Below are 13,055 nucleotides of genomic sequence, written 5' to 3' on the forward strand. Positions count from 1 at the left end.
TCAAAGTCTTGTATTTGATTCCTGAACACTTGCAATCCAGACAATCAATCTGGATTTTTGGAATGGTACAAATTATTATTTTTAACACTTACATAATCTTTTATCATCACAACAACATTTGTGGGATTATATACTGTATGAAACTATTAATAAATATTATAAATAAACATGTTAGTTTTTAAACATACTCACATGCAGAGATCATTCACACAGCTGGCCATATATGGATAAGGTTGAACATAATAATGGCAGAGGCTAAATGGATATCCAAGAAGCACTGTGCACGTCCTTCTTATTTTCTGGAGATTATCACAAAAATAATACAACTCTCATAAAGACAAGGTGTAAATTAAACATGTACTATGTTGCAGACCAGAAATGGAAACTAGCATTATCTTTTCAATAATATATTACAAACTTAAATGGACTCTGTAACTAGTCAGATTACTTACACAGAAGTAGAAACATTCAACAAGAGTTATAGTTACACAACCAATAAACTGTTCCAAAATAACTTTTAACTGAGTCTAGATGAAACATTAAACTGATGATGACTGTGGAGCCCCTTTTAGCGATCTTAAATGAAATATATTGTATGAAGTGGGGAAACAAGGACACTAGAGTAAGTAGTCCATTCGTTTTCTACATTACAACTGAGACTACACTTCAATAGTACTCCATTGGTTGTAACACACTTTAGGACATCCTGAGGTTGTGAAAGATACCATATAGATGCATTTATTTCTTTTTATTATACTTCTGTCCTTTACTTTAAAGCTAAAGAAGGTTCATTTCACAATTGTATGAAATCTTCAAGAGCCATGTAATTAAGATATTAATCATTTCCTAGTAGATAAGGTGACAGTAGATTCTTGACCAACTGGTCCTCTTTTATCAGCCCCTGACAGATACTGAAACTAGTCTTAATGGGGATAACTGCACACTCCTGTGCTCCCAGCACAGAACCTGACTTTGAGGAGTATAGGTTGGTGAAAGGGGCTACATGTGTAGCTATCCTAGGAGTGGGGGATTACAGAGGTGCTCCTCATGTCTGAGGGCCAGGGGCTGCAGTTTGCAAATGTAACACCATTTTTCTCCAAGAGATCAATAGTTGAAATTCAAAGTCTACTGAGGGTCTGACAGAATCAATAAGTAACTATCTGATGCAGAGGTAACATTACTCTTAAAATCAGGCCCCCAACTCCGGGAGCCCAGAAGAAACCCTGCACTGGTTTGCTTGTCGTACTCATCACATGACGAGCCTCCCCAACCCCCAACTGGGCTAATACCAGCAGCAGTGGGCTGAGGCCCTGAAGTACTATTAATTGGCCACTTAAATGGCGGCGAGCTATTTAAATCTCCATTCAATTCAGTGGGACGGTAATATCCCACTGGGTAAAAGAGGCTGTAAAATCCAGGCCTCTGCTTCCACTGCCTTTTTTAAAATTCATTCATGCGATGTGGGCATTGCTGGCTAAGCCAGCATTTATTGCCCATCCCTAATTGCCCTTGAGGAGGTGGTGGTGAGCTGCCTTCTTGAACCGCTGCAGTCCATGTGCTGTAAGTAGAGGCACAATGCTGTTAGAGAAGGGGTTCCAGGATTTTGACCCAGTGACATTGAAGGAACGGCGATATAGTTCCAAATCAGGATGGTGTGTGGCTTGGAGGGGAACTTGGAGGTGGTGGTCCCATGCATCTGCTGCCCTTGTCCTTCTAGGTGATAGAGGGTGTAGGTTTGGGAGACGCTGTCCAGGGAATATATTTGAGTTCCTGCAGTGCATCTTGTAGATGGTATGCACTGCTGCCACTATGCGCTGGTGGTGGAGGGAGTGAATGTTTGTGGATGGGGTGCCAATCAAGTGGGCTGCTTTGTCCTGGATGGTGTCCAGCTTCTTGAGTGTTGTTGAGACTGCACTCATGCAGGCAAGTGGAACATATTCCATCACACTTCTGTCCTGACTTGTGCCTTGTAGATGGTAGACAGGGTTTGGGCATCAGGAGGTGAGCTACTTGCCACAGGATTCTTAGCTTCTGACCTGCTCTTGTAGCCAAAGTATTTATATGGCTGGTCCAGTTCAGTTTCTGGTCAATGGTAACCGCTAGGATGCTGATAGTGGCACCAGTGATAGTAATGCCATTGAATGTCAAGGGGAGATAGTTAGATTCCCTCTTGTTGGAGATAGTCACTGCCTGGCACTTGTATGTCGCAAATGTTACTTGCCACTTGTCAGCCCAAGCCTGGATATTGTCCAGGTCTTGCTGCATTTGAACGTGGACTGCTTCAGTACCTTAAGAGTTGCGTATGACGCTGAGCATTGTGCAATCAACATCCTCATTTCTGACCTTATGATGGAAGGAAGGTCATTGATGAAGCAGCTGAAGATGGCTGGGCCTAGGACACTACACTGAGGAACTCCTGCAGTGATATCCTAGAACTGAGACGATTGACCTCCAACAACCAAAACCATCTTCCTTTGTGCTAGTATGACTCCAGCTAGCGGAGAATTTTACCACTGACTCCCATTGACTCCAGTTTTGCTTGGGTTCCTTGATGCCACACTCAGTCAAATTCTGCCTTGATGTCAAGGGCAGTCACTCGCACCTCTGGAGTTCAACTTTTTTGTCCATGTTTGAACCAAGGCTGTAATGAGGTCAGGAACTGAGTGGCCCTGGTGGAACCCAAACTGAACGTCAGTGAGCAGATTATTGCTAAGCAAGTGCCACTTGATAGCACTGTTAATGACCCGTTCCATCACTTTGCTGATAATCAAGAGTAGACTGATGGGGCAGTAATTGACTGGGTTGAATTTGTCCTGCTTTTTGTGTACAGGACATGGCTGGGCAATTTTCCACATTGCTGGGTGGATGTCAGTGTTGTAGCTGTACTGGAACAGCTTGGCTAGGGGCACAATTTCTGGAGCACAAGTCTTCAGTACAATTGCTGAAATATTGTCAGGGCCCATAGCCTTTGCAGTACACAGCGCTTTCAGCCATTTCTTGATATCACGTGGAGTGACTCGAATTGGCTGAAGACTGGCATCTGTGATGCTGGGGACCTCTGGAGGAGGCCAAGATGGATCACCACTCGGCACTTTTGGCTGAAGCTTGTTGCAAATGATTCAGACAGTATTTCAGAAGAATTTCTTGCTCACTGAGAACTTAATTTGGAGAAGACACTTAATTCTGGCGAGCTGGCCTTTTAATGAGCATTGCATGTCATGCAACTGCAGGCAAAAAGGCAAAAATCTTATTTTTGGCACTGATTTGCTGGGATCCCCCATCATTGAGGATGGAGATATTTCTGGAGCCTCCTCCTCCAGTGAGTTGTTTAATTGTCTACCACCATTCACAACTGGATGTGGCAGGACTGCAGAGCTTAGATCTGATCCACTGGTTTGGAATCTTTTAGCTTGTGTGGGGTGTGGTGGAGGGAAGTAACCACGCATTAGGGAAACCTTGTATAAAGAGACCATTCCTCCACAGCTGAGACAGTTCAGACGCAGCCGCATTGACATGCTTGGAGTCAGGCCTCTAGCTTATCTACCCACTCAAGCAACACAGTGGCATCAAAGTGCCACCAAATGCTCCTGAACTTTTCACCCCTCAGCACAAACTGCAAACTAATGAGTGTTTTAGTGGACTGGAGAATAGTTGGGCACATTGTACAATCTCCTTGCAAAAACTGGCCATAGAGGAGTCACTGGTGGAGGTGCTCACAGCCCCTCACAATGTCATCATCAAGGTCTGCACCAGCCTTCGCCATGGTTCAAGCTAACAATGCAGCCTTGCAATGCGGGTTAGGAGAATGCCTGCACCTGAGCTGAGAGCACATCATGCAGTCTAATGGTCAAAACTGCGGCCAATTGGTCAGGCAGGGTGGGGCAGAGATAGGTGGGATGTTGGGCAGCCATGTAGCGCACTAAACTCTGGCCATCCAAGTGGTTGCCAGCACTCTCTGAGATGTTTAGATGTCACCTTTCATTCCCGCAGATGACCGAGAACCAGTGTCGCCGAAGACTGTGCATGTCTAGGGAACTGGTCAAGTCACATCTGCCAGCTGCTGCAGGATTTGATGCCACGGGGACATGGAGGGCATCCACTGCCAGTGGCCTTTCAGGGCTCCACAGGTGACCTCTGTGGAATATCACAAGCCTCCACCCACAAGTGTATCCATGAGGTCACGGACGCCAGCTTCGCAAAGGCACACAACTTTATGCATTTCGCCTGGGATCAGGGAAACCAGGATGTCAGAGTGCTGGGATGTCCAGATCTCAGGTTTCCCACAGGTGCAGAGTGCCCTCGACTGCACTCATGCGCTGCTCAGATCTCCATGGCAACAAGTGGTCATCTATGTCAACCGCAAGAGCTTCCACTCTCTGAATGTTCAGCTGGTGTACAACCACCACAAATGCATCCTGCAGGTGTACGCACAGATCCCAGGGAGTGTGCACAACTCCTACATTCTCAGTCAGTCTCAGATCCATGACGCCTTCCAGGGTCCACAGAGGCTGCAGGGTTGGCTCCTCGGGTACAAGGGCTACCCACAGAGGATGTGGCTGATGACACCCGTGTGGCAGCCTCCGACTGCAGCAGAGCGAAGGTATAACGAGGCTCATGCTGCAACTCACAACTTGGTGGAGCAAACATCAGAATGCTGAAAATGAGGTTCCAGTGCCTGCTCTGGTCTGGTGAAGCACTGCAATATCATCCACAGAGGGTGTCACGCATCGAGGTCACCTGCTGCACCCTTTACAACCTGGTGCTGCAAAGGGGTGAGGAACTGGCTGAGGAGGAGATGGAGGAGCTTCACATCTCCTCCGATGAGCAGGACATTGACAGGGATGAGGGTGAGGACATCTCTGAAGGATAGGATGAAGGCGGTGAGGCTATCGCACTAGCCAGACGAGGCAGGCGTGCTTAGGAAGCCTTCATAGCTGCTAGATTTGTGGAGGATGATGACAAAATGTTGTGAAGAGACACCGTGGATCCTCACATTGCATCTGTGAACGGCTGACTCCAGTCTGGCTAAAGGCAGTGCAAATACCCTCTGTGAGAATGTTCCTGTCACGGAGATTCAGCGGAGGCCCTAATAGTCACTTGATTCCAGGAAGATGATGATAGCATGCAATGGGGACACTCCATAGATCTCTGTGAACGTCTTACTCCTGTCTGGCTGAGGGCAGCTCACCTGTCATCAGGGTCATATCATGGAGACGCAGCCATGTCAGCCTTCAGCACCTGACCCCTTCAGGAAAGCAGCATCACTAGTCACAGATGCTGATGAGATAGGGGCCAGCCTCACCGTAAGGGTGCTGAGAGCACACAGCGAGAATGATGGAACTCTGTGGTGCTTGCCCACGACATTCTGGCAGCAATGACAAGCACCATCGAGGTGCAGGCATCAGTAATGTGTCCAGTGATTGTGAGGCTAGACCGTCACTTTGGTCTGAAGGCTGCATAAAGCACAGGGATGAGGCCTTGGACTGAGATACCTACCTTTACCTTGTGCAGGAACCAAGGTTTCACATCTGAGTGACACGAACACTGTTCATCAGAACAAGGAGCCATAGACAGGGAGACATTCTTGGAAGTTTATTTACAATAGCAAGCATTATGTACAAGTGATTAACACCCGTGCCCAGGCTACGCAACTACATCTTCTTAGTCTTCCTAAACCTGCAGTTATGTCTTGATGCTCCACCAACATCCATAGCGGAGGTGGAGGCAGCCTGCTGACTGCTATGCCCTGTCTATGATGACCTTGGCAGGCATCCTCTGGAGGGCCAGGACCTGAAGGGCCTCAACTACTTTCGGGCTCTTGCTGTGTGGCAGTGGCACCCTCCTCGGCCAGTGGAGCTGGAGCTGCTGGGGTCACAAGAAGAGCAGATTTGGATGGGCCAGGCACTGCCGGAATCACCTGGGTGGATGGCTCTGGGGTGTCAAGCTGCTGGTCCTCCTCCCTATGGGTGCCTGATGGCCCGTGGTTGACTCCCTGAGGAGATGGGGAAGCTGGAGTGAGATCAGGCTGCCCCGCATCTCTCTCTCATGTACACACTGTTGGAGACCAACTATGGCATCAGCGATGGAGTTCAGCCCGTGCAGCAGTGCAGGACCAATGTCTTGGACCAAGGTCTCCATGGTGGCTGCCATCCTACCAGTGTTGACCTCAGTGAGTTGGCATGTCGGCGCTTTCACCTCAGCCTGAAGGTGGACGGACTCCTCCATCGTGCTTTGAAATCTGAGGAGTGCAGTGGACATCCCTTCCTGATGTTCCCAGGCTTGCCTTTGCAGCCCCAGCAACTGAGGTATGACCAAGTCCAGAAGCTAGCCATCTGACTTGAACTCAGCAGATTTCTGGTCTCCAGCAGTCCTCCGAGTGCCGGAGACCTTAGAATTCCTTGCTGCCACCTGCTGTAGATCAGACAGTGCGATTTATTCACCAGATTGTGATCCTGAGACTACTCTGAAGCTAGGTCCTGCCGAGGTATGTGTCTCTGCGCTGGTGGAGAGTATAGTTGAGTGCTGTGATGGATCTTCAATGAAGGTGCCTTCAGAGGTTTCTTTGGGGCTAGATTTGAGGTCCTGGGTCATGGACTCAATTGGCTGTCTCCCTGATGTGCCTATGAAAGCAAAGAGAGATAATTAGTGCATGGCAGGGGACTGCAGAACAGGGGAAGTGACTCGCAGCATGGTTGGCTGATGGACGTTGCACTACTGGATTCTCACTTCGTAGAACACCACCGACCTCACCATCAACCCAGGAATGGTGCTGATCTTCGCCGGCCAGCTGGATGGCTTTGTTTTCAAAGTCTGTGAGGACCTTGATTTCAGACATTCCTCCACTAGTCTGCGACCTCTCCCTTTTGTTGTGTGCCAACTTGTCCTGCATGAATACAGATGGGGAAATTGTATGCAGGACACCTGCCAGGCCAGTTTCAGGCCAGATGATAAGTATGCCTGGCTTGTGTGAGTGGTGAGTGGTCCCATGGATGGGACAATTAAGGTGTGTGAGAGAGTGAATAGTGATGTTCCTTAAATTGGCAGTGAGTGAGATCCCTGCGGGTGTGTGATGGGTTTGTAATTGTGTAAGTTGGAAGTGATGAGAAGAGTGATTTACCCTGGAAAAACGGAGGAGATTATTCATCCTCTTTCGGCACTGGGTGGTTGTCCTCTTTTGCGAGCATTGGCACTGACCACCACTGTCACCGCCTCCCCAGCCAGATTGGTGATGTTGCTCGCCCTCCTCCGGCCACAGCGGAGGTAGAGGACATCACGGCGGGCCTCCACGACATCCAAAAGGCTCTCAAGGGACGTGTCACTGAAAACTGGGGCTGCAGTCTTCTTGCCTGGGTCTGTCCTGCCGGTGGGCCAGGACATACCCACTTGTGGTGATGGTAGTGTCTGGAACATTGTCTGCAAGGTATGATTCCATGAGAATGGCTATGTCAGGCTGTTGTTTGACCAGTGTGTAAGGCAGCGCTCCAATTTTGGCCCCCAGATGTTAGTAAGGAGGACTTTGTAGGGTCGACAGGGCTAAGTATGCTGATGTCGTTTCTGGTGCCTAAGTCGATGCCGAGTGGTCTGTCCGGCTTCATTCCTTATAGACTTCGTCATGGTTTGATACAACTGAGTGGCTTGCTAGGCCATTTCAGGGGGCATTTAAGAGTCAACTACATTGTTATAAGTCTGTTGTCACATGTAGGCCAGACCAGGTAAGGATGGCAGCTTTCCTTCCCTAAAGGACATTAGTGAACCAGATGAGTTTTTACAATTGACAATGGTTTCATGCTCATCATTAGGCTTTTAATTCCAGATTTTTATTGAATTCAAATTCCACCATCTGCATTGGTGGGATTCGAACATGAGTCCCCACAGCATTACCTTGAGTCTTTGGATTACTAGTCCAGTGAGGAAAGGAGTTCCAAAGACTCACTGCCCTCTGAGAGAATTTATTTTTCTCATCTTTGTCTTAAATGGGCACCCCTTATTTTTAAACAGTGACCCTTAATTCTAGATTCTCCCACAGGAGGAAACATCCACTCCACATCCACCCTGTCAAGAGCTCTCAGGATCTTATATGTTTCAATCAAGTCGCCTCTTACTCTTCTAAAATCCAGCGGATACATGCCTAGCCTGTCCAATCTTTCCTCATAAGTCAGCCCACCCATTCCAGGTATTAGTTCAGTAAAACTCTGAACTGCTTCTAATGCATTTACATCCTTCCTTAAAGAAGGAGGCCAACATTGTAACACTATACTCCAGATGGGATCTCACCAGTATGAAGAATAACCTTATTAATTTATATTCAATTCCTCATGCAATAAACAATAGCATTCTATTAGCTTTCCTAATTACTTTATGTTTTTGCATATTAGCCTTTTGTGATTCATGTACCAGGACACCCAGATCCCTCTGAATCTCAGTTCTGCAATCTCTCACCATTTAGGTAATATGTTTCTTTTTTATTCTTCCTGCCAAAATGGACCATTTCCCATTTGCTCACATTATACTCCATTTGCCAGATCTTTGCCAACTCACATAACCTATCTATGTCCCTTTGTAGCCTCCTCATGTCCTCTTCACAACTTACTTTCCTACCTATCTTTGCATCATCAGCAAATTTAGCAATCATATCTTCAGTCCCTTCATCCAAGTCATTTATATAAATTGTAAAAAGTTAAGGCCTCAGCATTGATCCCTGTAGCACACAACTTATTACATCCCACCAACCAGAAAAGGACCCATTTATGGCTGCCCTCTGTTTCCTGTTAGCTAGCCGATCTTCTATCCATGCCAAAATGTTATCTCTTATACCATGAGCTTTTATTTTCCACAATAACCTTTGATGTTGCACCTTATCAAATGCCTTCTGGAAATCCAAGTACAATAAATCCACTGGTTTCCCTTTATCCACAGCACATATGACTCCTTCAAAGAACTCCAATAAATTAGATAAACATGATTTCCATTTCACAAAACCATGTTGACTCTGCCTGATTGCCTTGAATTTTTGTAAGTGCCCTGCACAAGATCTTTAGTAATAACTAACATTTTCCCTATTATGATGCTAAACTAGCTGGCCTGTAGTTTCCTGCTTCCTGCTTCCCTACCTTTTTGAATAAAGGAATTACATTTGCTATTTTCCAATCTAATCCAGGGAAATTTTGGACAATTAAAACCAACGCATGAATTATCTCACAAGCCACTTCTTTTAAGACTCTAGAATGAAGTTCATCAGGACCTATGGATTTGTCAGCCTACAGCTCCAACAATTTGCTCAATACCACTTCCCTGGTGATTGTAATTTTTCTGAGTTGCTCCCTCCCTTCCAATTCCTGATTCACATCTATATCTGGGGTGTTACATGTATCCTCTATAGTGAAGACCGATGCAAAATGCCTGTTCAATTCACCTGCCATCTCTTTATTCCCCTTATTAATTCCCCAGACTCACTTTCTATAGGAAGAATGCTCACTTTGTTAACTCATCTTATTTAAGTATCTATAGAAACTCTGGCTTTCTAATTTATATTTCTAGCTGGCTTTCGCTCATACTCCAATTTCTCCCTCCTTTTTAGTATTTTTGTCATTCTTTCCTATTCTTTATATTCTGTCCAATCTTTTGACCTGCCACTTGTCTTTATGCAATTATATGCTTTTTCTTTAAGTTTGATACTGTCTTCAACTTTTTTAGTTAACCATAGATGGGTGGGTCATCCCCTTAGAATTTTTCTTTCTCATTGGAATGTATCTATTCTGTGTGTTCTGAAATATCCCTTTAAATGTCTGCTGCTGCATCTCTAATCACCTATCCCTTAACCTCATTTGCCAGTTCACTTTAGCTAGCTCTACTTTCATTCGCACATAATTGCCCTTATTTAAGTTTAAAATACTAGTCTTGGACCTGCTCTCTGTCTCTTAAACTGAATGTAAACTTTAATCATATTATGATCACTGCTACCTAGGGTTGCCTTCACTATGAGGTTATCAATCAATCCTATTTCATTGTACAATACCAGGTCTGATATAGCCTGCTCTTTCGTTGGTTCCAGAATGTACTGATCTAAAAAGCTATCCCGAAAACATTCTATGAACTCCTCATCTACGCTCCCTTCGCTCATCTGATTTTTCCAGTCTATATGTAAATTAAAATCCCCCATTTTCACCGTACCTTTATGATAAGCTCCCATTATCTCTTCCTTTATACCCTGTCCTACAATGTAATTGCAATTAAGAGGCCTGTACACCACTCTTACAACTGACTTTTTCATTTGACCTTTATCATTTCTCCCATCACTCATCTCTCATGCACTAATACCATCATTAATTAGCAGAACCACCCCTCCACCTTTTGCTAGCTTCCTGTCCTTCCTAAATGTCACATACCCTTCAATATTCAGGTCCCAATCTATGTTATCTTGCAGTCATGTCTCTGTGATGGCTATCAGATCATACTTATTTATTTCTATTTGCACTATCAGTGCGTTTGTTTTGTTTCAAATGCTACGTGCATTCAGTTACAGAGCCCTTTGTTTTATCCTTTTATTATTTTTGTAACCTCTAGCCTTGACTGCCATATTACTTTTTAGATTTGTATTCTCTATCCCTTCCTGTCATATTCTGTTTATCATTTCCGATATTAATACCTTTCTCTCTTGCCTTGTCTCTACACTTTGGTTTACTACATCTTCTCAAGTTTGACCTCTTGCTCCTACTAATTAGTTTAAAACCCTCTCTAGTTCCCTTGTTATGCAGTTCACTAGAACACCAGTCCAGGGTTCAGGTGTAGACCGTCCCAACAGTACATATCTCACTTTCCCAATACTGATGCCAGTGCCCCACAAACTGGAACCCACTTCTCCTACACAAGTCTTTGAGCCCCACATTCAATTCTCTAATCTTATTTTCTGCATGCCAATTTGCACGTGGCTCAGGTATTAACCCAGAGACTATTACCTTTGAGGTTCTGCGTTTCAATTTAGTGCCTAGCTCTTCATACTCTCTTTGGAGAATCTCTTTCCTATTTTACCTACCTCGTTGGTACCTACATGGACCGTGACAACTAGGTCCTCCCCCTCCTACTGCAAGTTCCTCTCCAGCCCTGAGCAGATGTCCCAAACCCTGGCACTGGGCAGACAACACAGCCTTCTGGACTCTCGCTCTTTGCTGGGCAGAACAGTGTCAATCTCCCTCACTACATTCATTTTTGCTCACCCCATTTGAATGGATTCCTGTACCACAGTGCCAAGGTCAGTTTGCTCATCAATCCTACAGGCCCGATTTTAATCCAAACAAGCTGAGAAAACCTTAACCTATTGGACAATTGAAAAGGCTGAGGCTCCTGCACTCCTGCCCTCTGGGTCCCCTTACCTGCCTTACTTGCAGTCACACACACCTGTACCTGACCACTGACCAAATCAGAAGACCATATCCTAAGTGGTGTGACTGCCTCCTGGTACAAAGCATCAAGGCAACTTGCCCCCTCCCTGATGTGTCACGGTATCGGCAACTCAGCCTCCAGCTAAATGACTCTGAGCCGAAGCTCCTCAAGCCACAAGCACATACTGAAGACTTGTATGCCCTGGATCACACTGGTACCCAGGAGTTCCCACATGCTGCAGCCTTGACATATCACCTGTCCTGCTATCTTTAATATGTTTTAATTAATTACTTAATTATTCACTTAAGCGGCAAGTAACATTAACGCCACACAAGTGCCAGGCAATGATCATCTCCAACTAGTGAGAATCTAACCATCGCCTTTTGATTCAATGGCATTACCATCACTGAATCCCCCTCATATGTGGCAAGTAACATTCATGCCACACAAGTGTTAGGCAATGACCATCTCCAACAAGAGAGAATCCAACCCATCTCCCCTTGATGTTTAATGGAATTACGATCATTGAATCCCCCACTATCAATATCCTGGGGGTTACCATTGAGCAGAAGCTGAACTGGACTAGCCATATAAATACTGTAGCTACAAGAGCAGGTCAGAGGCTAGGAATTCTGTGGCAAGTAACTCACCTCCTGACTCCCCAAAGCCTGTCCACCATCTACAAGGCACAAGTCAAGAGTGCAATGGAATACTCTCCACTTGCCTGGGTGAGGGGAGCTCCAACAACACTCAAGAAACTTGACACCATCCAGGACAAAGCAACCCGCTTGATTGGTGCCCCTTCCGCAAACATTCACTCCTTCCACACCAATGCACAGTGGCAATAATGTATACTATCTGCATGATGCGCTGCAGAAACACACCAAGGATCTGTACTTAGGCAGCACCTTCCAAACCCATGGCCGCTACCATCTAGACGGACAAGGTTAGCAGGTACATGGGAACGCCAACACCTGCAAGTTCCCATCCAAGCCACTCACCATCCTGACTGGGAAATATGTTGCCGTTCCTTCACTGTTGCTGGGTCAAAATCCTGGAACACCCTCCCTAGCAGCACTGTGGGTGTATCTACACCACATGGACTGCAGCGGTTCAAGAAAACAGCTCACCACCACCTTCTCACGAGCAATCAGGGATGGGAAATGAATGCTGGCCTAACCGGCGACACCCACAGACCGTAAATGCATTTTTTAAAAATTACTTTCCTTTATCGTGTGTTAGAGTGTGGTAAACTTATAAATCTGACCAAATCTATCCTGTTTATTAATGTAGATTCATCTCATTGATCCATTATTTATGTATTATTGACAACATATTTATTAGGGACCAGTCCCTGTGTCTCTGTTCCTTAACTCAAATTCCTGCTCTGTAGCCAACCTCTCCACCTCTGGCCTCATCTTCAACATTTTTAGCCAGCTTTTTATCCAGATCTTGGGCTACGTACACCTGGCAGTGTCTTCCCTTCTAATATCATTATCGGACTTTGCCTTTCCTCTGTTGATCTCTGCTCCTCCACTCTCATTGTCTTCCTTTCTGCTCCTAACTTCAGCCTCCCTACTCTTAATGTCTTTCTTATAAAACATTTCCCCCAGTCTCCCCTATAATGGATCCCATCAAATTGTTAGCATGGCTTTATGTTTAGCACACAGGCAACA

The 13,055-nt window shown here is 45.6% G+C and overlaps 1 protein-coding gene across 1 annotated transcript in view; it reads right to left on the reverse strand.

Annotated features, from left to right (window-relative positions):
• otog (otogelin) overlaps positions 1–13,055 on the reverse strand; it is a 322,018-nt gene that overhangs the window by 285,797 nt on the left and 23,166 nt on the right. Inside the window, exon 7 of the mRNA XM_078549607.1 lies at positions 193–299. Coding sequence (XP_078405733.1) covers positions 193–299 — 107 coding nt within the window. The remainder of the gene's footprint in view (positions 1–192; positions 300–13,055) is intronic.

Source organism: Cetorhinus maximus, chromosome 9 (genome assembly GCF_964194155.1).
Source record: "Cetorhinus maximus chromosome 9, sCetMax3.hap1.1, whole genome shotgun sequence".
In the NCBI taxonomy this organism is placed as follows: domain Eukaryota; kingdom Metazoa; phylum Chordata; class Chondrichthyes; order Lamniformes; family Cetorhinidae; genus Cetorhinus; species Cetorhinus maximus.